A 25,276-nucleotide genomic window follows, 5' to 3' on the forward strand; every position below is an offset into this window, starting at 1 on the left:
TATTTGAGTGGGACATTTTGATGGCTGGTAGAGTAGATAAGAGGTCATGGTGCCCATCTTGGGATCAGAGAGGGACTCAAAGCTTACCACAGTTGGAAAGACACAAAGCAAAACTAGTGTTAATGGTTAAACTTCATTATAGGAAAGAGGCCTTTTGGTAATACAGTTCATGCCCACAAGGTAACCACTGCATGGTTAAGTCTGCATTTCAAAGACTGGCTGGAAATTGCAGAGATCTTAGTGAAATTGTACTGCTTTGTCATGGGGCGAAAATATTTGTTTTTATTCAAGGAAATAGTTCGTAACTATTCATGTTTAGAAGCAACAGACAGAACATCTATTCACTTAAAATTTCATGCACAGAGGCTACCAGTGTTTTGTATGTGTTTTTCTCTAGGAGTTTTGTTATGCCCTTTAACAAAACTGATTCCTAGTGGAAGAAAAAATGACCCATATGCAGATAAATATAGCTTGCTGTGCAAGCCAGCATTAAGTTACCTGATCCTAAATGACTGGTAGTCTAATCTGAGTATAAACTGCTTTTATATTTGATGTCCAATTCACTGATTGTGCTTCAAAAGTGCCTTCTATTTTGAGATATTACTGGTTCCAGTGGTTTTCCCCACTTAAAATACACTAAACAGATAGGATTATAGAATGTAGGGATTATGTTAGATAAGACTTATAAACTCTTTATAAAGTATGTAAACACTTATGCCTCATGGCATAAGCCCACCTAATAACAGGGTTTAGGAGAAAAATATCTTGTACAGGTAGTTTATTCCCTTGTTGACTTGGAAGGGGGTTTCAGTAATTCGCCATAGAGCGTTGATAACTAGTCACTGATATCTGATCATTTATTTGGTACAGTTCTTAAACCAAGTGGTAGCAGCAATTGCTTTGCTCTAGTAGTAGATGAGAAATAATACATCCTTCAGAACAGGGTAAAAACTCCCAAACTTACATACTGTTATTCACTGTTCTCCAAGTAGCGTTTGGTTTGATTGCATTTAAAGGCCGTACTTAATAGTGCTCCTCAAACTGGCAGTATAGGGAATCTCTTAAGAACCAGTGCAGTGTTAGGGAGGGAACATGGGAACAGTGGTTGTCTTAGTGCTGGATTTCTAAAATGTGTTTTGTATGGTTTGATGCCTATTTTCAATACTGAGGAAAATGGTCAAATTTGCATCCTTCATATTCTTTATCTCCTCTCTGCAGTCTGGTGCATGCTCTGTGCGGGCAAACAAAAGAATTTTGATTTCTTGATTACTGGAAAAAAGCAATTGAAATGAGTGCTGGGGTAAATAGGCAGAAAGCAAGTAGGCATGACCCTTGTGCTGTGGAAGAGCTTTCTAATTAACTTCAGCAGTTTCAATCCTGATTTTGTTCTGAAGTGTGTTAAATGCCTTTAATGCGTACCTAGTTTATTCCTCAGTTCTAACTGCTTGTTTTGAGTAAATAACTTCACCTTTCCGTCAAGTCTAGTGAGGAAGGATTAGCAGTGTGGTTTTCCTCCACAGCACAAGCACATCTCCACCTGAAATTGACTTCCAGATAAAAGTTTATTTATAAGACTACCTACTCTGAGCCTTTTTTCCCCATCCTTCATATCATCTGCATTGAAGATAACTCTCTACCAGTGAAGAGCCAGGTGAAACAGCTCTGGTGGTGCACCCATCTGTTTGACTATCCACCCTTACCCTCCAGTGTTACATTGTTTTTCTTTTGTTCTGCCCTGCTTCAGCACTCATGCACAGCTTCTGTCCCTAATCCTTTTTTCTTTCCTTTTATCCCTAGAAGGACAAGGAGGAAGGGGAGGAAAGGAATGAGAGTTCCAGGAAGTCTCTAAGAGGTTGCCAGCTTTGTCCACTAGCAATGCTCTCTTCTAGCAGGATCTTCTGGGGAAACAGTAGACAGTGCACCAGGAGATACTTGTCAGGGCTCTGAGGCTGATGTTTCCCAGCATACATCTGTTCCCTGCTACTCAACACCTTCTGCCATACTAAGGAGCAGTGTGGCTGTGCTACATCTGTTATCTCTACCTCTCTTTCCCCAGTGCTCTTGCTTCTGTTCTTGGACAAGTTGTATAGCAACCCATTTGGGTTCTGAAAGTGGCCTATCCCTTTTCTCCCTTTTGTAAGACTGCTTTTTACCAATGCTTCATTAGGAGCTGCTTTTTGGCTTTAGGATGGCATGTAGTAAGCCTGCTTGACCTGCCTGCAGTAGCTGTTCCTCAGACTCAGCAAGCCATGAACTTCTTGTGCTTTCGCTGCTGCAGGATGGTTTGTCATTACTTGACTTCCTAGCTGGCAGGTGCTTTTCTCTACAGTCAGAAGATCTCTGCAAGATCTCTCTACCTTGATTTTTGGAAATAGTTAACCAGAGACCTTCAGTATTGGTATCTAGTGTCCATGGGAGCGTATGTCCTCAGAACTGTTTTTTCTTCTGTGGTTTGTGCTCGCTCAGTTTATGTGCAGTCTCTATACTGATGAAACAAAGTACCTCTTCACACACCATCCTTCAGATCTTTGCTTTTGGAGGTGTTTTAACTGTGATTTGAACTCGTATCCATTTCAAGCCAACCTGGGTTTTGTGTGTTTGCCAAGTTGAGATACCATCTGTAGAGAGGGAAGTTCTTTTGGAGATGCTCAGTGCATGGAGGTCTTTCCTGGACTTAAATCCTTTCCTTCTCCTTTGCTTCCAGAAAACTTCAGAGGTTCAGTTCCATCCTTAACACGGCTTAGTATCTGTTCTTTTCTCCTACTCAGAGTAGTTTCTCCTGCTGACTGAATTGGGAATCCAACAGCCTTTGTATACAGCTGACAGTTGCACATTTGCAGTCAGCACTGGTAACCAATCCTCTCGGTAGTCTCTTGGCTGGTGGAAGTGGCCAACAGACAAGTGTACAACTTTGGATTTCAGCAGCATCCTTCGTATCCTACACTTCATTCCTGGAGCTGTCATTGGTAGGGTGTTGCAGCCTCTGACTGTAAATTATTTGTGGTAGAGCCTGAGTCTTGTTCAGGCCCTTCTGCACCTGTACATGCCTGTTTAGACAGATTTTCCCCAGATGCCATGTTTCTGATTTCTATGATGCCATTATCTTGTGGTCTCTTTCATCCCTGTGAGGTTTTGACTCTAGAGAAAGAGGTGAAGAAAGCATGTCACTGAAGTCCATTTCTTTGACTTGACTCACTGGCTCTGCTTTGGCTGCCTCGCTGCTAGGATCTGTTGGACACAGCTGCTACTCTCTATTGTGCAAGATCTGTCACTGACTTTTCACATCCTCCTACTTGGCCCTGATAGGAGTTCCAGTGCAAGTTACTGACTCATAGGTGCTGCTGGAGATAGGATATTGGACCAGGCAGAGTTCTGCTCTGACCCAGTACTGCTGTTTTGATGACTCTTGCAGCATCTGTTTAATCAGTGGACTGTATCAGTGTGAGTGTGGGGAGGGGCAGGATAATTGAATACTTTGTATTCACAAGAGCCCATACTGGGCTTTCTTCAGTTAGATGTTTTCTTTAGGGGTGTTGCAGAAGCAGATGGACAAAAAGCTGTGTCATACTCACCTGCAAGCAAACAAATGGCAGCGTTGCCAGTATGATTAATTGTTGCTGTACTAGAGGGGCTGCTGTTCCTGCAGTAGGTCTGACATGCCTTGCTGCCCTATGCAGCTAATTGTCTATGCTCACACATTTTAAAGCACTTGAAATTAGATACCAACGGGCTTGCTCTTGCTATAGCTTTGTAGGACCCACAAAACGGGGCCACCTTCCTCTTCCTTAGGATGCTGTTGGTTAGATGTTGGGAGTGTTCTGTCTTTCCCTGTTGTGAGGCAGGTAGGTAGGGCACAGGAAGATAGGATGTGTAACAAGAAAAAGGTATTCTCCAGCAGTGCCTTTTTTAGACTCTTGTGTTCTGTGCTGTATCTGTGTCATTTCTACTTAGCAGTGCATCTTTCTTCTATTTCTCTATTTTTTTTCTCTATAAGTATTTTCCTGGTTTGGAAGTTATTGTCTTAAACCAAAAGAAACACAACATCGAACATGGAACAACTTGGGATCTGGACTGATAAAATCGTTATCCCTTGTACTTTACTACTTCGGAGTAGCTGCTTTTTTACCTTGATGGTTTATTAGTATGGATGTGGTACATACTTGTTTCAAGTAAGGTACACTGAAGTGCTTTGCCAAATGGTGGGGGGGGAAAGGAGGAAAAATGTGGTCTTCCCCCCAGACCCCTTTACCTGTACATTTAATTCAGTGAAAAGCCTTTTTGCATGAAATGTGTATCAAAACCTGTACTGTTTTCAGTGGTGGTCAGCTAGCAACATCCCTACATGGTATATCCAGTGCCATACACTTGGATCATGTTGCAGGAGATGGTGTTGGTCAGTTCAAATGAAATCTGCCACCTGTAAGAGCAGAAAATTCAAGGAGCATACTCATTTCAACAAAATTAAGAAACTTGTGGTAGAACTTACTATGACTCAGTTGTGTGCTCATACTATTTCTCTCCTTAAGTAGTTTTACTTTTGTTATCTGCAAGTACAAAAAAAAATACAATGAACATTTGAAACATACTTCAATTCTTGCTCTTGTTTTAAAGTTATTGAAAGATTTGTCTTAGAGCCAAAGTGAATTTAAGTAGGCTCTCTGCAGTGTAAGTATTGATTAGTAGCAAAATTTTTTTAGGTAGTACATTTTGGAATACAATAAAATCACTTTACTTTCCTCAGCATCTTTTCCTATGCTATGTGAAGTAATCTGTGTAGGTCTAACTATTACAGATTAACTTTCTTGGCTGTCAGGTCGCAGCTTTTATTTGTTTTTGCTGATCAGAATAAAAATGGTGCAGACACAGGTTGTGTTGTTAATACTAAATTTTGTATTCCAGTCTATAACAAATTACTTTCCTCTGTGCATTGGAAAAACTGGTTGGTGGAACTCGGAGTTTAATTAGTAGGCTGTTTGAGACAAAATAAGTATTCTGAGTCATTGCTCAGAATTACTGTAAAATTTCTTACTGTTGTGGTGGCTTTTGGTTTTTGGTTTTTTGACAGTTTGAGGTACAAACCCTTGAATGTTGATAAATTAAATCATTTAATGACAAAATTACCAGAGCTTTTTGAATTTGCAGTCAGCCAGGTTTCAGATATTGCTGCTGCAGTGTATTGTTATGTCTTACTTAATATTCATCTTTTGCAAAACAAACCCTTATTTTTCTCCACTTCTATGTGCCTCTACCATTTGTTTTTAGACCAGAAGTGTTACTACCACTCTTTGCACGTAAAATGCTTCTAGGTTTGAGGGATGCACTGTACTTTCATATCTTAGCTGTCCTTTTCCTTTCCCAATTCCTCTGCTTGCATAGCTCTTTGTAGAGAGATTGCGTTCTTAGCCTTTTAACAAATCCTTCTTCTAAAACAAGTTGTGTGTTACTTTAAGCCACAACAGACTATTCATTCTGCCCGTGCAGTTCAGACCCACAATGAAAATGGAAACCTCAGTCAGTGCATAGTTTCTATTGTGATTCTGTCCTTCAGCCTTTCTTATCCCCATCGCTCCACCACTCAGTACCATTGTCTTTTGGAGGGGTGGATTTTCTCATAAGCTCTGACTCTGGGTGCCTGCAGCAGTTCAGTTAAATTTGCAGACGCTTGGTATATTTGTGCCAGAATTGCGTGCGTGGTATGGGATCACTGTGATGGGAATTTACTGTCCCTTTGGTTGAAGTCTGACAGTGAAAAATTGCTGTTTCTTCTGGCTTGCTTTCACTTTCTGCTCTACTTATCAATAATTTTTAGTGCCTTCCACTTTCATCTGAACTTTAGAAGCACCAGCATTGGAATGGCATGCAGGAAGGGGAAGATACGTATGCTGTAATGGAGCTTGTACCTCTCCCATGACCTACTGGTTCTCACTGGAGTGCCTTTTCTCTTAGCCTTCAGACCATGTAATATTTTTACCCTCCTTTAATTTAATTTTCTCTCACGGGTAAGTATCAAGTAGCACGCTTGTAATATTTCATATTCAGTCAGTCCTTGTACGTGTGAAGTATCCACAGGCTTCCGTATCTCCTTTCAGAGACAATTTAGCCAAAGGATAGCATATTTCTATGTTTTAATACTGGACATGTCCTATCTTGCATCTTAAGTCGCACTCATGCATTAAGATACTCCTGATTTGAAAACCTGATGGATGCTGAAATTTGTCTTCAGTTTGTTGCTTTCCAGTACATATATTCCTTGTTACACTTAAGTGCAATCTTTGCTGTGCTGTAACACTGGTCCAGGGGTGCTGTGTCCCCTCTCCCATGATGCTACATCGCCTCTTCAGGATGTGAACTGCTTCCTACTACCCGTTGCACACTTTATGCAATGCAGTGAACTCTTAAGTTCTTGTTACAGATTTCTTTGCATCCTGCTGCTGCGTACTAATTTTGATGTGCCAGTATATCAGTTGGTTTTTTTCTTCCCTTTTTCTTCTTGGGTGTATTTGTTTTCACTTTTTCTAACTAGTGTTTTAATTTAGCCTGTTTCTAATATCTGCATTCTTGTTTAACTTCTTTCTCCAGCATCGAGTTTTCAGTTGGGGCTAGACAAGTCGTGGCTGTTTCTTGTCCATTCATGCCTGTCCCCAGAACACTAGATTTTTATAGTACAGTCCCTGTTCTGTTCTGGGACAAAGCGGGGAGGAGTGCAGCCTTGCTCTTCTCAGAACAGCTGCTAATTCAGAGGCTGTGTGCTCTTCGAAGGAAGGGGGAGGAGAAGATGAAAAGTAGGGAAGCAAGAGATGTCAGCTTAGGGAGGGAAGAAATCCAAATATTTGTTCAGAAATGGAATACTATTGTCTTATGTCAGGAACAGTAACTTCTGAAAACATACTTAATCGGTTGCTTGCAGTAGTATGAACACACCATGCTTAAAATCCAGTTTTACAGTTAAAGAAGCTTGATAAAGCAGGAAAACAAAGGAGGATAAATGTGCAGCATGAAATGTGTGTTGTTTACAAGATATTGCCAGCCTGACACAACTCACAAGGGTCCAATAATAAGGTTACTGTCTTAGGGTGGAGGATATGCAGTTTTAGATCCCTGTTCTAGTGACTCTGTTACTCTGTCCAAGTTTACCCCAGAAATCTTGATGCCTCTCAGTTTCTCTTCTGCAAAATAGAAATAGAAGCACTTTTATCAGTGGTGTTTGTGAGAAAAGGTGTGTGGCAGAGATAAACTGCCTCCAGGCTACAGTGATGGGAACTGCAGAAGACTCCAGCCAAGTCAGCATCATCTGTCTCAAACTACCACTTAAGCTTTGCATGCAGATTAGTCCATGTCCTCAAGTACACAGCTGACTTTGTTAAAACCGTAGCATGTGGGTAAAAGCTGAGTCTTGTTTCAGGTGAGATACAGAACATCTGAAATGCTGGAAGCCTCTTAGACTACAGCACTATTTGGAAGAGTGGGCATGTTTTATGTTGCCTGCATGGTCAAGATTAAAATGGAGTCTTTGCATGTTTTGGAAGTCCTCTGCAAATTTCTGTGGGAGTAGAATTTTTGGAATCATCTAATTGTGCTGGGCAGCAGCAGGCTCTCTGAAGGCATGTACCATCTTGTTTGGTTCTCTGTGTGGATGTGTGAGGCTATTTCTGAATCAGAATCACTACTGTGTCTGAGGAATAGCAGCTTCTGTCAATTGCTGTTTAATTTACACCAGAACTGCTACTGTTTCAGCATTGCTGCAAAGTAAGACATTAAATTACACCATCTTGCATTAAGAGATTTGTCAAAAATACAGGGGAGGGAGGACAAAACTTGTGATCTCCTCTGGCAATGCCTAGTTAAGTGAGGCTTTCTAACTTGGCAAGGCGCTAGTTGAATGATGTTGTTTCTGGGGAGCTTGCAGGTGGGTTTTAGGAGTCTTGCTTTGGTTTTGAGGACACCATGGTCAGGTCTTGATGTTTTTGTTTTGTTTTTTTTTTTTTCCAGAGTTGTGAAGGTCATGGGGTTGCAGTTGACTTGCTAGGACTAATCATTTGATCACTTTAGCTAAATTTCAAGGCTTTATTTCATATTTTGGGCAACATTGGATTTTTTTATTCCTCTTTCCTAAGCTTGTTGTCATGGTATCTGGCAGTTCCCATTCAGATATAGACACCACTCACTCAATTTTAATGTCTGGTTCATTTTCCCTCTTACCCTCTCCCTGAGGGAGATTTTTACGTGGGATGTAGCACACTGTTTGCAAGGGCTTCCTTTGGGGGATTTTTTTAATCACTCAACAGTGTCTCTGTTGAAGAAGGCCTGGTGCAAAGAAGCCCCCTCTGCTTGGACTGGTGTATTAAATCCTATGTGCATGGAGCTCCCATGGGAGCTCATTGTGCAATTCCTGACTCCCCCCCAAGCTCCCTGAAAAGGCTTGTCTGCTGCACAAATGAGCTCTTTATCTAAGTCTCTTTGGCACTGCCAGGATTAAGGCAGTGATAAGAATTTTCTCTGCAGACTTCCTATGGGGAGGACCTAGCCTTTGCTATTTGGGGATGAGGGCTCTGATGCCTTAGGGGGAAGAGTTTGCTTGAGGAATCTTGTCCCATCTGAGCATGTTTGTGTCAGCATGTATGCCTTTAGAGGTGCTCTAGCTAGAGCTGAGCTTCAGCCTGTGGAACGCAGGAATTCTCCCTGAGGTTTGGATTTAAATTTGCTTGCTTATTTGTTATGAAACTGCAAACATGATTTTTAGGAGTGGATCTGTTACAAGATTTATGCCAGTGTGAGTCTGGAACCTTGCTTTCCTCTCCGATAGGAACTTAAGGGATATACTGACACTTAAATTTCGCTGATGGCTATTTTTAACTCAAGATAAGTTGTGCTCCTTAATGCACTGCAGCATCAAAGCTTATATAGGGCTCTAGAATTGATTCAGTTTAAATACAGCTGACTTTTCCTAATCTAGAAGGGGGATCTTCTCAAAGGAATTGGCAAGGGCACCTTAAATGCAGTAATTCAATGGAAGATTCCCCAAACAAAACTTGTTTCCAGTCACATTCCTGTGAGGCAAAACCTTCCCTTATTTTTGCCTTCAGTGACTACACATTTTCCCCTAAATACTTGTGAAATTGATAGTTATATTTTAATATTTTTTACTATTTATGGACAGCATATGCAAAATAAATCCTAGTTTGTCCAAGGAGTCTGTATTCCAAATAAAATGTAGATTAGATGGATGGAGTGATAAAGAGCTGCAGTAAGCACAGAACAATTTACTTTCATAGCTGGATTACAGTGAATTGTGACAGTGGCAGACTTAGGTTCAAGTTTTGGTCCTAGGAGCACTGTGCACAGAGGCTGTTTCCTTCATGATTTGTTTCTCCTGTGACTGCAGTGTGTATTGCTGGGGTTTCTCCTCAATTAAGAGATGAAGGATGAATGGGGCTGATGTTATTGGTACAGAAAAAAGCATCAGGCAAGGAACAGTTTGAAGTGGCCTCCTCAGATTGCATTTTCCCTCCTTTCCTCAGCTTGATACCTTGTTTTTAGGTAAACAGCTCTGTTTGTTGGTAACTCTCATAGAAACAAACAACAAAAAAACAGTATCAGGCAATTCACTTGACCCCTCATTGTATATTTTGAATGTATCTTAAGAGTATTTATGTAACCCTTTCCAAAAGCCCCTGCTTCATGCAGCTTTTCATACAAGTTGCTGCCATTTTTTGTCCTTCCAGGAGTGTATTTAAAACACATCTGAAACAGTTCGGAGGCTCACAGAGCTGTTTCTGAAATGGGATTGCCAGCTGGAGCAGGGCTTGTTTTCAATTAGTACATCTCTTCTGTTACCATTATTTAGAAAGTGGAAAGCGTGATGACTCCAGTCCACCTCTTGTTTTCTGCTTTCCTTGACAGCCACCCATAGATAGTATTTATTAGGAATGTACCCAGTTTATGAGAATCATTGGGGAAGGTCTGCTTGGAAGAGTCACAGGCAGACAGCAGGTCTATTTCAGCTGCTTCAATAGAAGCTCACCCTGGCATCAGCAGCTTCTCTAAATGTTCGCTCAGGTTGGAACAGGGGAAAATTGAACTCAGAGGCTCAAGCAATTCATGGTGAGCATTATTTCATCTTTTGGTACCAAACCCAGAGTAACTGAAGGCTGTTACAGTCTGACTGCTTCTGCCTAGCTAATGCAAGATGAGCTGTCAGACATGGCCTACTTCTGAAGGAAGGGATTGTGTCGGAGGAAAGCATCGGTGCTTGCCGGCATTCATGTTATAGCTGTCAAGCAGGCAGCCTTAATTAGGTTTTACATTTGGGCAGGGTACAACAAAACCACAATTTAAGGTAGTTTGCATTGTTGCTGTCCCATTTTGTGCTTGTTTTTCATGAGTGACAGCCCATAGTAGGGAGTATAGTCCTTTAACCTGACTTGGTATTCTAGAGTAATTTATTTTCAGTAAAGAAGGATATTTTGAAATCTTTTTAAACTTACCCAGTCATAGGTGAGCAATTGAAAGTTGTGTTCTTCTATAAGTTGATTTTAGAGTAGTTTTCAGTGATAGAAAGGCTTCTTTGTCTGAGAAAGTATTTTGCTTCTACTTCCCTTGTGGGAATGATTGCATTAGGAACTATATAGAGAACAAACCAGCAGGAACAGCGTATTGGTAGAGCTTGAGTAGAAAAGATTATTGAGCACTTAAGACACCTTGCCAAGAACTTACCTGGATTAATTTCTACTTGAGCTTTCAGGAAGAAAAAAATCTGAACTTTGAGAATTTCCAGTGGTGGAAGAGCTGACAAAATGGTTGGTAGGCAGTTAAAATAATGTTACCTTCAGTGTCAAAATCAGAGCAAATGCATTCCCAGGAAAACAGCTTTTGCTTTTTAGTTTCTTGTCTGGTTTCTTTTGATTCCATTGTGAAGCAGTGGGACCTGGGATATGTAATTCCAAGCTTTATCTGTTGTGTAGACATAATTAAAAATAAATGGGTCTGTACTTGCAATGAGTACTAAAGTAGTAGTGTTAAGGCTCAACTTAACCCTAACAGATTGACCCTCATTTTTCAATTGAATTTTTTCAGTGTTGTGATCTGTTCTCATGGCGTCATTGTCAAGGCATCAGTATCTTTCTTGAAGCACGTCCACCAGAAACAGGCTAAGTGCTTTGGTAAGGAAGCATATAGCTAGATCAGAGGCAGCAGTTTCTTAGGTGCATGGGTTTTAAGCCAAGAACAACCATTTTAAGTTTCTGGCAGCTTTACAATCTTGAGGTGGGGTTGAATTATGTGTCACCCTATACCCAAGTCCTTCATTTCCCATGCTAAATATATGCCACATTAACTTCGATTGTTGGGGTACAATCTTAGGTTTGTGTTGTCTGAATGTTATGTATTTGTAGTTTACTGAAGAGCTAAAATTGGTTTGTACCTTTACACTCTTTGTCCTTATCCCCTTATCCTGTATTTCTGCAGTTAACGATCTTCAGGAGCAAGGAGTTTGGTGTTTTTCCACTCATCAATGGAAATAAACAGTTAGGACCAAGATCTTTCCTGAGAGACCTGTAGGAAAACATCTTTCTGGTGATTTCTTATTCACAATTCCCTGTTAGAGATCTGTTGGCTGATTACTTATTTAATCCATTTAATGTGCTATGTTAATTTTGCTTTAGTCAATTAATGAGCAGTAATAAATCATGTGCTGTACAGAAGACCAAGTATATCAATGCTATTAAATAACTTTCTGAAAATTTAAGTCAAACTTGTAATCTCCTCAAGGTCAGTTTAGTTTGACAGAATCTATTTTCCTTAGACCTAATTTGATTTTATTAGCCTTCTCTAATTCTGTATTATTGCTGTCCAGTATCAAATATTCAGCAATTTTTGCCTTGCTCAGCATTAGACTCATGGACCTGTACTTAGTTGGGTCATCCAGTCCTCACTTCCTGATTTTTGTGGTGGTTTGGCCTGGGCTGGGGCCAGATGACCCCCAGAGCCACTCTCATGCCTCTTGTTAGATGAATATAGGGGAGAGGGAAAATACAACTCAAGGCCTGTGAGTCAAGGTGGAAGCAATTTGATAGGATGAAAAGGTTATGCTCAGAAGCAAGAGTAAACAAAGATAGTGTTTTCTGCTTCCCATCAGCAGACAATGTTATGTCACTCCTGGAGAGCAGGGCTTCAATACACACACTGGTTGCTCTGGAGGACAGGCACCATCAACAAATGCCCCCACACTTCCTTCTTCCACTTGAGCCTTTATATCTGTGCTGAAGTCATACTCCCTTTGGTCAGTTTGGGTCGGCTGGCTCAGCTGTGTCCTCTCCCAAGATCTTGCCCATCCCTCAGGCTACTGTTGGGAGGAGCACCATCTGTACAGTTCAAGACAGGAGAAGCAGTAGATTCTACTGTTGGGCACCAACACCAGCTTGGTTTCAGTCACGGCTGCATTCTTATTCCTTGTGAAACTCACCCTTTGTCAGCTCAGGTCATTCTTGCTGCGTCACATCCTGCAACATACAATTTACATCCGAGATCATTGTTCCCCCAAGGTTAACTCCATCTCAGCCAGACCCACTACACACTCCAGTGCAAAACTGTCTCCAGGTTCCTTGAATTTGTTTGGTGCAGTAAGAATTACTGAAAATCACAAGAGCCATTTGTCTTGGTTTTTTTGGAGGCTCTTCTCTATGAGTAATCATTTAAAGGTGTATGATTTTAGGAGCTCCTGTTTAACATCCACCTGGGGTTGCTAGTTGATATAGCTTCTTCAGATGTATGTAACACAGCTGTACCCCCTGTACTGTTACTATCTGATGATGAGTCAGCATGAGTCTTGGGAGGTTTTTTTTCTGTAATCTTAAACAAAACAGGCTTTTGTTATTCTGACCTTTTTATAGCCACAGGTCATTGGGATTTTTTTTCTGGATTATTGCTTGTTTGCTTCAGTTTTTCTGTTCTAATCTGGTTTGGTTGCTACCAGTTTCCCCTTTATCTCAATTTAAATATGGAATTGGCCTGAGCAGCCTGGCTCACAGAAGTAAACGCTGGTACAAATCTTTAACTGGCATGGTCTTTTTCATAGGTTTCAGGATGTATGGATTCGTGTTATAAACAGCACATAGTGACTTTTTTTTCATATTCTTCCTCATGGTTTGTTTTAGTTTTGGTCATTTTTTACCTCTGAAGTGGAGCCTTCTAAAATACAAAATATGTACATTACTAGCTTGTGCTTGGCTTTGCATGTGTGTGTTTTTTTTTTTAAGACTGAGTCTGTGATAGTTTTTAACCCTGTTACTGCTTGCTTTTACACCTATTTTTTGCTAGATCATAGAAGGTCCACCGCACGTTCTCTGCAAGCTAGATAAAACATTCAGAAACAGCAATGGCAACAGGAAATATAACAAGGTGTTGTTTTAGGATCATCTAGAAATATCTCTTCCTTGCCCTACAGAATCGCAGCATGCGATGTACTATTGGATTCCAAATCACAGAAAATATTTACTATTTACGGTGCTGTTCCTGGGAAGTGTAGCATGGGAATGAACTTTAGTGTCTGTGTGGGATCCCACTGAGAGGTCCAGCTGCTTGCTTCGTGCTGCCAGATTGCGTCCAAAGAAATGTTACCCTTTCACAAATGCATGCAATAAGAGCACCTGAGGAAGAAAACAAAAGTTCCTACTGTCTCCCTGTATTCTGAACACATCCTTCTTTTTCTATACTAGTAACATTTAGTTATGTTGTAGCTGGTGTGTTTTCTGTCATAAGGTATATTGCTCTTCAGAGTAATTTGAACATATTTGTAGCTGGATGTATATTTCTTTTTGCTTTCTTAGCTGTAAATGTTTAGCATGCTGGAACTTTGATGTTTATCAGCACTCATAAAGCATTTCACAATTGTGGGGTTTTTCTGGGTTTGTTTTCAGTTTTTTGAGATAGTGGGGTAAGGAAGGGGCAGTGTCTGTCTTCAATAAATGTTATGGGGAGATGCTTGAAAACACGTAATAAACTAAACAAAATACCCCCCTTAGTGGCAAGCTCTTGACTTGAAAGTGAGGTGTGTGGTAGAAAGCAGCAACAGGAATTTGCTGATGGAAACAAATGCACTGTGATTTTACTGGGCTGAAAAGGGTGTGGGGTTTGAGATTTGGTTTTGTTTGGTTTTTTTAGGATCAAAAGGATTTTTCTTGAATTAATAGAAATTCAGTGCTTAGAATGAGTAGACCCACCCTTTTTTGTGAGGATGTAATACAGGCAATACAGCGTGTATTTGATATGACCTGTTCCTCAAGCTATTAGGTATAATTTTATAAATAAAACTTGCAATGGAATTTATTTTGTGATGTTCAAGAGTTATATGCTAACAAGAAGAAATGTTTTTCTTCTGTGTACCTGTTACTCTAAGTAGAACTGTATGATGTTGTTTTCTTTAAGCCAGGCAGGTTATGTTGTGTTGGTATTCCTTATCTTCCACCTTGGAGAAAAGTGTGGGTTTTTTTTTTTTTTTCCAGGTGGCAGTGAGAATGAGATCTAAATAACTTTAATATTACTGGAGAACCCCAAGGAAAGGAGTGAATGGTCTATGAAATGTTTTCCTTTTCATTGTCACTTTTCCCTTACCTACAGCTTGTGTTGTCTGTCAGGTTATCTGTGGTCTCTTCTGTGCAGAAGTTTTTAGAGTAAAAATATTCCTATGAGAGGTTATTTTCAATTATTGTATATATTGCAGGGGTTCACAGTCCATGTATTTTGAGAATAACAGTGGCTGGATGTGGAAGTCTGTGTTCAGGCTGACATAAATTCAAGGGCCTGGTGTCAGCTACACCTATTACCTACGTATCTCTGAAGGTCCATGGATAGTGAATTGGACAACTAACTTGCTCTGTAAAAAGAGTTTTTTTTCCTAGAGAATGGCTTCCTTCTGCCTAGCACCATTAAGAATTCAATAGATTTAAAGATTTGGTACATTCAGAGGCATAGGGATTGGGGCTGTAAAACTGCCTCAAGTAGACAACAAGAGGAAGATGTAGCATGGAAAGTATCTTTACAGTATTTCTACTCCAGGCTTCATGCTCAGACTTCAGCTTGTTCTTCGTTAATGTTGTGTGGGTAAGAGTATTTTTGTTGATTAATTCAGCTCTCCAGGAAGACTAGATGTGTTTTTATACTTTTTGTTTTCTGAAGTTAAATCGATTGGATGGAATCACTCCCTGGATGTACTGGAGGTTAAAACAGCCTTTTTTTTTCAATCCTTATTCCTGCATGTGGACATTTTAGACATATGAACTGCAGTGTTTCCATGGATTTTTAAGGTCTTCCATTGCATAGTTAGCAGCTTCTAGTGCTTTGATCTGATTTTGTAAGACAGAAGCTCTCCCTGTATTTGTGTTACAGCAAATGCTGTATTTTTGGTGGTGTCTGACTTTGAGAAACACACAGATGCTTTTTTGTAGTCCAGGAGACAAAGAAACAAAGCTTTGTGCTTGGGAGGCAGGATCTGTGCCTCCGGGATACATCAAGACACTTGGTGTGCAGCTGATTTCCCAACCTCCACTTTATCCTGGTGAGCAGGAGCTGGGTTGCTGCTTTTTGCTCCTATGGACAGAAGTATTCCACAAGTGCTGCCCTTCTTGGGAGGGATTTTCACAGGTTTCCCTTCTAGCTGACTGTGAGCAGGAGCACTTAGATCCCCTGTGCATCAGTGCCCAAAGGCAAGTTGTCTTTTGGCTTGCTGTTTTCCAGATGCAATGAAGGGTGTATGAGAAGGAGTGTAGCTGAAATACAGGACAGCTTGCCTGCCTGCTTAGGCTTGTTTATCCCTGAAATTTGATTATCTCTGTGCATGTGCCTTAAAGAAATGTAAGAATTGCTGTTCTCTAAATGTGCCAAATGATTTCTATGTGAGGCTTGAAGGAAGGGATCTGGAAGTGGCTGTCACATTGCATTAATAGAATTGATGTTTCTTGGGAATGGGGGAAAGGTAGCTCTGGTACAGGTTTGCACAGTCTACTACAGCCCCACAGTTCCAACACTGCTGTCTGCGTCAGGGTCTGTAGTGGGAGTAGCATGGCCTCTCCAGCACCATGTCAGTTATCCCAGTTACTAACCACCTCTCCTTCTGCTGCTGCAAACACAGATCCTAGTAGCGAAACGGGAGCTGGTGAAATGATTTTGTCTGCTTAAAGTGGGCTCCTGCCATCCCATGCACAGCAGCAGTTGTTGTAATATTTTGGTTTTGCTGTCATCTCTAGTACAGGGAAGAAAGCTTTAATGTGGTCTCATCCTACTGCAATTTGATCTGTCCTTTCTCCTCCTATGTACTAGCTGCTCACTGAGCAGTGAAGAGAGATGTAAAGGTGGTTGCCTCTTTTTTTAGTGGCTTCATTGTTACTGCTGAAACACTGTTTCATATTTTGTGCACTTTAAACACTTAAACTTGTTTATAAATGAGCAGCAAAATTACGTGTGCAGGTTTTATTTTTAAGAGATGGCCTCATTACTGCTCTGGCAGGCCAGCCAGTTATGTTTATTAGGAACTCTGCACAGAACTATTACACAATTCTGCTGCTGTCAAGCCTTGTACATGTTTTCTTGTAAACTCCTGGGAAGACAGAGGGGTTGCATTTTATTTTTAAAGCAGGATCTTCAGAGCAGCAATTTAAAATTTATGTTGGTTTCTACTGTACTAAAGAGATAATGAAATGAGGAACAGCATAGAGACCATAGGGGACAGCAGGGATGAAATGAGCAGTGTAAGAGAAATGTATTCCCATTTTTGGAAGTTTTTCATGTGCTTAAAAAAAATACTCACTCCTTTTTTTCTTTCTTCTTGTGTTTCAACAGGGCAGAGTTTAGGGTATGGATTCGTTAACTATATTGATCCAAAGGATGCAGAGAAAGCCATTAACACATTAAATGGACTCAGACTCCAGACCAAAACCATAAAGGTAAGAACACAAAATGACTTTTGCTCAGTTCAGGAAGTGGAGAGAGTAGTTGAAATGGTTTCTGGCAACTTCTTCACTATTTTCATCTCTGTTGTGAGATGTGCTTGGCTAATGAGCTCCTCCTTGGAACAATGGGGAGGAAGGCAGATGATGAAATCTATCTCTGAAATTACTATCCTTAAAGGGGGGGAAGTTCTGGAAGGCATTGCAGTGAGGCTTAAATATAGACTAAAACAGCCATAGTGATGGCATTGTCCATAAACAGAGGTGAAGTACACAGTGGTGTATTCATAAGCTGCACTTTTTGTTGTTTTAATGGGAAGTACCTTGGCAGGGAGGTTTCTTAGTGACATGTCATTGTCAGGTGTGAAAGCATATTTCTCTCAAGTTAGAATACATCATTCTCCAAAAACAACATTTTTATTTCTTGATTTCCACATTCTTAATTTGATGTATTCTTTTAAAAGCTAGAGGGATTAAAGATCCCACTCAAGTCTCTCGTTTCATTGTTGTAATAGACCATTAGTTATTCAACAACCTTCTTTAGTGGTCTCACAAGAAAAGCAAGCTTCAACACTGTCACGTTTTTGCTGCCTGGCTGATAAAGCGTTTTTGAAACAGCTTATGGAAGATTTCCACATCCTGAAATCTGACAAATAGTACAGTTTAAGGACTGTGAATCAAAAAAATGAAGGAGAACAGCCAGATTCCAATTTATCTGACACTGCTTTCATCATTTTTGATTCCTGGTCTCTGATTTGTACCGTTTTCTTAATATTTTTTTTTCTGTGCTGATTTGTATTTCAAAGCCAAAAATGTTAAATTTTAAAATACGATTTTTTACTTATGAAAACCTTTGTACAAAATGTATCAGTGGTTTTTGTATCGTGCAAGATACAGTGTGATCAATACTTCAGTTGTGCTTACTGTTTCTCACTGAAGGTTTTGGTTTGGACAAAGTTGTATTCCCTAAAGCAAAAATATTTTGCATCTCTAAGGGTTGTTTCAATCAAGTTGTTTTCCTGACCTGTTTGATTAGTGAAGAGCTGAAGTCCTAAGATGAGGATTATAAAAGTGGTAGAGTAGCTGCATGGATTACATAAAGAAGGCTATTTCTGAACCTCTTACATAGAAATGTAGTGGGCCATATATCAAAATGCTCACAGCATGGTTTTGTAGAGTTAAATATAAAAAAACTTGGAGGAAAACGTAAGGCAAAGCAGCAAAATCTACTGTCTTATCTGCTGCTGCAGGTGGAAGTACATGCTTGGACTCAGCAGTTTCTGCTTATAGTGAAAAGTTGAGCAGTAAGTTGCTCCCCAAATTGCTTTTAAAGGCACATTATAAGGAGAAATGTATTTTGAAAGTAACCTGTCTAATAAAATAAACTTTAAACTCAGTAGAACTTAAAACTAGATCACTTTGTAGTGCAGCAGTCTTACATTTTTGAACATTATTCAGTGTTAGCAAAGGTGTCACATTTCTGAAGCACCTGTTATTTAGCCTGCATTTTTGGATTTATTTTTTTTAAAGAACCAGACCAATGTTATTGTTTTCATAGTATTACAAGGTTATGGAAAGCATCTAAGAGGTCTCCAAAAACTTCAGCCTAATCCAATTATTTTGCATTTCTCTCACATAAAAAACTAATTTTTTTGTCATATAAAGATATATATTATCAGTAACTTCCCATGCTGCAATGTCATTTTAGATAGCTTTTTCTTTAATTTCTTAATCTAGTGTGAGTTTTATGAATACAAGTGATTTTATTTGGTTTGGGTGTTTCTCACTAGTAGTCTTTTATAGAATGCATGATACTTTGTGGAGCTCGAGAGGTGTAAAAAATTAATACGCCAAGAGATTTACCTAACCTACCTGCATGGGAGCTGCACGATTTTTTTCAGTGACTGGGGAAATGTGTGGGCTGCTTTTTTTAAACAAAATTTGGTTTAGTTAAGTGTTAGTGCAGTTGCCAGAAAGAAACCCAAGGGAGCCTTCTATTCAAACAGGGAAGTTTTGGACACACAGGCATCTAATTGTCAGTTTCCAACCCGATTTTTAATTGCGGAATCACCTCGCCTCACCTCATCCCCTTGTTTGGTTTTGTATATTATTTTGCTCTTAGAGATTTTAAATTAGATCTGCTTTCCTGGTTCTGTGTGATGTGAATGGAGGTTTCCCAATGTTCATGCTGAGTGGTGAATCATGTTTTTAGTGCTCCTGGCAGCGCCCGTGTTGCCGGAGGTGCCCCTAGTTTCCAAAGGGCTGCAAAGTGATGAGAAACTGAACTAAGTGCTGCTGAAGTCTCCTAGTTGGCCTGTTGCCCCCATATCTCCCCTTCTAGCATCTCACTATGATTCATTATAAAGTTCAAGTATTTTGATTCTTGGAATTACTCTATTTAATTATCAGAGCAGATTACTTTAGATGCCCTTTATGTTTATGTAAAAATGCACTTTCGGTATATTTAAGAAAAAAAAATCTGTCTCAAAACATGTAGAAGAAGATTTGGTGGCTCATCGTTTTGTAGGCTAAAACATATTTAAATACTGTTTAAGGTTTACTTTTTCATTATGAATGTGGTTGAGTTTTATGCCCCAGGATGAACCTGTAACATTCTCTTGATGAAAAGGCTGGACCTTGGTCTCTGTTCACGTATGCTGGGTGGCTGCAGCCCTGCAGGTAGTGCTTCTCTGGCTACCTTTTGTTTGGAAGCTGTTTGTATGGAAGGTTGAAATGAATAGTTTGTGAAAACCCTTTTACAGGGGCAAATTACTTCTGCTTGCCAAGGTCACCTTGGTCCTGGTGGCTGTGTCCCATCTCCTTGCTCAGTCATGGGCTCCGCACTCCCTTGTGTATGGGCTGGCTTCGGGACATCATATTTCCAGGGTTTTTTTGACTCCACAAGGCTTAATTCCTTAAAAAAATACTGTGTGCATGTGTCCCTATATTCTGTCCTTTTCACTTCTGTAATGTTTTGAGGGCAGTTTAATGTTCCTTCTTTTCTGATGCCTTGCAAGGCAGCTGTGCAGTCGCGGGAGGAACTGGTTTTATAGCAGGATCAGCAAAACAGCCAGGCACAGTCTGCTCTCAGATGTGCAGACTGAAATAACTGGAGAAATGTTCTTTTTATTATTTCATCGTTACAATAAATAATCCCTTTTCACTGTGGCAACAAAAATATTTATGTGCATTTTATTTAAGTCAATGATGCCCTTTCAAGTCGAAGTGGAGAGGTGACTATTTACAGAATATTTGTTTGGGGAGAGCATTGAAGGAAGTGTTGTGTTTGGTGGTAATAGGTTATACATGTTATGTTCCTCCTCAGCTGATCATAGTGCATATTTTATTTACGCCATTTCGTAGCAGCAGCAGCATCTTGTGAGGGAGAAGGGCTTCACTTTATTTTTACAGCTAGAGCTTGACATAATTCTACAAAACAGCTTAGAATGAGGGAAGATGCAGCGTGTGTTGAAATAAATATATATTCCAGAAATTGAACCTATTTTTAGAAAATAAATTTGCCCATCCATAAAAGCGTATGAAAGGTCACTGCTGCTGTTGAAGATTGCCTAGCAATTCAGCTGCATCGAATATTGGAAGGAAAATAAGATGTGTGCTGCATGAGGTACAGATTGTTTAAACTGTGATTTTTTTTTTTTTTTTTTCCCTGGGAAAAGGACAGCGTCTGAAAGGATGTGAAGGCAGGATTTAGCATTTTGCATGAGGATTCAAGTGACCTGACTTAATATTGGGGGGTGCTGGAACAAGAGCAGAACAGTGTTTTGAAAGGAAGCTTGAAATCTAAAAAAAGAGCCAATGATCCCCTGGAGTGCAGTCTTGTTGTCCCCCTCTTTCCTTTTCTCTGTTGCCTGAGAATAGGTGGGCTTGTTTGTTCCTTCAAAGGAGAAGATACTACACTATGGTGCTGCTGGAGCAAAGGGAGCAGTCTTAGTGAGAAGAGATAAGACATCTGGGTTCTTTCAGCTCTTGATGCCTTCTAGTTTTTAGATCTGTCACAGGTATCAAATGATAAAATCCAAACAGATGAACGTTTCTCTGTGGCTTTTTCTAATTTTCAGTTAAGTGAATAAATAACATACAGTTTTGTTGCTGCTATATTAACATTTCCTATTGTTAGCTAAAAATATTTATCTTCTTTACTTTCCTGTTCTTTGATGCAATTGTCCTAAATACAGAGAATAAGGCTATGGTGGAAAACTCTCTCCTCAAAGATCTTGCTATTCATCTTTTCTTTGGCGTGCTCTGAAATAGCATATATTCCTATGAAATTCAGGCTCTAAATCTGTCCATGTTAATTCTTGTAGTTGTCTGCAAAACTACAAACTGTCCTGTCACTGTAGGGTAACCAAATAACAGCAACCTCAGACTTCTCTGTCCTACAAAGTCATTTGTCAAAAAGATTGCCTTCCAGTTGTGCTCAGCAGCAAAGGAGGTGTGGGAAGCACAGGACAGGGGAGGAGGAAGGCTGCAGCAACAAGCGATGGGGAAGAGATCTGCATCTCCTGCATCCTGTCCTAAACTGCTTGGGATGTGGTTGGAGAGTTAAACTCAACAATTGGAGTTGCAGCCAGGGAGCACTGGCTTGCTGATAGTTGTGGTAGCAGAACTTAGGTGTTGGGTGCCCTTGGCACAAGACTGCCAAAGACTCGGCGTTTTCCACTCCTATCCTCCCATAGCCTCCCGAGGGGCTATCGGCCACTGAGCTGCTGGCCACTGTCTACAGCTGCTTTTCCTAGTGAGGAAATGGGATGTTGTGGAAAGCCAGCTGGTAGGGTGAGGATATACAGAGATGATTGGATTTGTGAGGGAGGTGGGGAAGGTGAAATACAGCAAGGAAGGCACAGAGGGTCCTTTAGGTGTTCTATAGAGGGTCTAGGGGGAGTGGAAGATCTGGTATGAGCCAAAGATGCTGGACAGTGACAAAGAGGGATCTGCATGTTTTAAGATTCCCCTGAAGGCAATTGCACTGCACCCCCCCATGTGTGCAGGGACATGGTATGTGCTGTACCCTGTGCACTCTGCCAGCTCATCACTTGCCTCCAGACACAGTCAGCTCCATTTCTCCCTAAGCTCCAGCAAAGCTTTGAAGAGGATAGAAGTGCAAAAGAGCATGTACTGCTTTCCTTCCCTGAAAACTCAGATTGCAGGCATTTTCAAACTGCAGATTTGGGATGTAGTTTTTCTAAAATTACGTTTAAAATTTAATTGCTTGTTGTGTGGTAGGTAGTCATAAGAGAGGTCATCTGTTGTGACTGCTGCAGCCTTGGGACAAAGCCTTGGACAGGAAATTTTAAAGATGCCATGAAGTTGGAAGGCCCCAGCTATATTCACTTAATTTTTGCTCTTTAGGAGCTTCTGTCTGTGTAACCTTTTGGACTTCATAGTGCTTATTAACACATCCTTCTTGGTCCTTCATGCCTCTTATGATGCTATGGCTTGAAAGGCTGTGCAGTGCTGTTTGAAGGTTTGAATTTGGCTCTGCGTGTTCAGCAAGCACCAGAGCCTTTACCTGCTAGTCTGTGCATCTTCTCTTAGCGGCGATTTCCCTTAACTGCTCCAGTTTGGCCATTGCAATTAGTTCTTTTAGCCTTGCTTTGATATTGCCTGAGTGCTTCTAGGTTATTATTTATGGATGCCTTTCCTGAATTGGAGTAGACCATTGTATCTTACCTGCAATCATAATTAATCCTAGTAAAATGGCATTGAATTGCTCAACAATAATGTGCATTTTCACTCCTCTCCATCCCCCAGCCAACAGCTTGGAGAGAAGAAAAGGACAAAGCAAGGCAAGCAGATGTGAGAATATTCCAGATTCTGCTCTTTAGCCTTTGGAGTAGACAGCTTTTGTGTGTGCCTGTTCTGATAAGGCACGTAGATTTCACAGGAGGAATTCTCAAGTCTGTGTTTTTACACAAAATTAGGATATATAGACAAGGGCTTGTAACTGACTGTGGGGAAAGGTCTCTTCTGGCCATAGTCTGTTCTTTGGTGTTGAGCAGATTTTCTTCTAGTTGGGTATGTTCATAAAATAAGTGAGGTTGTGCTTTTTTGCTTGTGTTGGTTTTGGATGGTCTTATTAAAGCGCTTCCAGTACATAGCAGTGGAATAAGAGGCAGAAAGTGAGGGAAGGATTGTCCCCATTTTATTCATTTGGACCATGGGCTGAAAAAAGTTAAGTGACTCACCCCAAAAGTCATGCAAGAAATCCTACATCTTAGTGTCATGCAGAGAGATAAAGTGAAGTCTTTCAGAATTGAGGTCACAAAGAACTTTATTTTCCAGTGTTATACAAACTTTTTTGAAGGGTGCCCAGGAAATCTTTTATCACCAATTGCACCTGAACTGCTTGTGGCTCGGGAGATGCCCCAGGGATTGCAGGTACCATCAGTGTGGGTGGTTTGGTGGTGGCCTGTGGATGCTTGTGCTGCTCTGCAGCACTCTGATTAAAGGCTACTTACCAACTAGTCTCTCATATTCCCCAGGTGAGTAACACTGGGCACAGAGCAAAACATATATCTCCTTGGTCAAGTTTTAGTTTTGAAAGATGTAAGCTGCTAGGTTGCTTGTCCACAGATGCTTTGACCAGGGCAGAGAGGCTCTGCTGGTGTAGAGCACAAGGTTGTAGGGAAGGACAAGGCCATGTCTCTTTGGAGTAGATGGGATTTGAATTCTGCAAGGAGGCTTCTAGAAATGGATTTAATGTTTGAGAAGTCCAGGATTAGTAGATGAGGTGAAAGCATCCCTTAAAATGAGCAGCAGTGAGGTGGTTAAATGTCAATATTTAAATGGTTGCCATCCAGCACCTCGCTGTTGCAAGACAAATGGGATGCATTCATGCCTCTGGGTGCCTTTGCTGTGGGCTCTGACTTGGAAAGACCAGACTGCTTCAATTTATGTTCTCAGGAGTCTTGAGGTTAGCAATTTTTCAGAAAGTTTTCTACATGGGAAAATGGGTAAGAAATCAATAGGGAGGATAATTAGTTGGAGATATTTTCTGTGCTCTTGAAAGAAAATGTGCATTACCATGGAAGATATGGAATGCTGGACCTCATGACTCTGCAGCAGTGTTTGGAGACAGTGGTGCAGACACGTGAGGTGGCTGAAGAGAAGCCCTTACACAGGCTAGTGTTCAATGTCAGATGATGAATATCCTAGCAAATGGTTTTTCACAGTTAGTACCTATCCATCTATTTATAGGAACTAACATCAGAGGCCAGCAAGCTATAAAATGAATTGCACAATATTTTATTCTCTCCCTTGCAAATTTGACTGAAGAACTCCTAACTGATCTTTGGCAGTGAAGTGTAACACCATTGTTTGACCTCTAACTGCCACGCAAGTGGACAAATGTTTTAATGCTGGAAAGTGCCTGGGTCAAAGAGTAGTTTAGTGTCCTCCAGCTCTTTTTTTTTTTTTTTTGTGGTGCTTACTATTTCCATATACTTTTTTCTTTCAATTCACCTTTTCACTATAAGATGGTAACACTGCTGTGAGCAAAAAAAAAAAAAAAAAATCCTTATTGTGAATATAAAGAATTACTGCAGCATCCTCACGCAGCGCTTTGCGGTTTTCAGTGACAAAATGGGAGCTGCTTTTGACTTTCCTTTTAACTCTGACCGCACAAGGAACTTCTGGTCTGGTGGTCAGGGTGGATGATTTCTTCCTTTGATAGCTAATGCATGGGAAGACATCCGATCCTCAGTACTAACTGAATAATAGCTTGAAAGCAGGATGGCACAGACTAACCAATTGATTTGTCATTGGCTGACCTGAGAGGGAAGATGAAAAAGATTCAAAAACAGATAAATAATTGACATTACTAGCCTTGAGTCCGTTCAGCTTGCAACCTTTTCTCCTTGATATTAAAGGATGGCTGAGCTGCTTTTGGCAGCTTCTTTCTTTGGCCCAGGCTCCCCTGCAACCTGAATGTTTGATTGCAGGAGGAAATAAAAATTGGACCCTAGCGACAACTGGTGTTTACAGGAGCTGTGGGGAGATGGATTTGTGAGCCTGTGCAGTCTCCTTTCGCTGCCTGTCTGCATGGCCTACGAGTGCAGAGCATTTCCTGTATGTATAAGTATATAATACAGAATGTCAGGCACTTGCTGCTCTGGGAAGTCGTGGGTTTTTTGCATATCCCAGTATTTTTCATCTTCCCTGTAATGTGGCATTTGGTTAATGAATGTGCCAGAGTGAGAAAACCCAAAGGAAACCCCTGGCTGTTTTCCCAGGTACTTTATTAATTTTGCTGCTCTCAGTTTTGAGGAATAGGTAAGGTCCCTGCCCCTACTCCAGAGAGGCCTTTAAGTGTTTTTTAA

At 40.6% G+C, this 25,276-nt stretch overlaps 1 protein-coding gene across 4 annotated transcripts in view; it reads left to right on the plus strand.

Annotated features, from left to right (window-relative positions):
* ELAVL4 (ELAV like RNA binding protein 4) overlaps nucleotides 1-25,276 on the plus strand; it is a 60,955-nt gene that overhangs the window by 26,956 nt on the left and 8,723 nt on the right. For all 4 annotated transcript variants that reach the window (XM_054384613.1, XM_054384614.1, XM_054384616.1 and 1 more), the window contains one exon: nucleotides 16,831-16,934. In XM_054384613.1, the coding sequence (XP_054240588.1) occupies nucleotides 16,831-16,934 (104 nt within the window). The remainder of the gene's footprint in view (nucleotides 1-16,830; nucleotides 16,935-25,276) is intronic.

Source organism: Indicator indicator, chromosome 10 (assembly GCF_027791375.1).
Source record: "Indicator indicator isolate 239-I01 chromosome 10, UM_Iind_1.1, whole genome shotgun sequence".
Lineage (NCBI taxonomy): Eukaryota > Metazoa > Chordata > Aves > Piciformes > Indicatoridae > Indicator > Indicator indicator.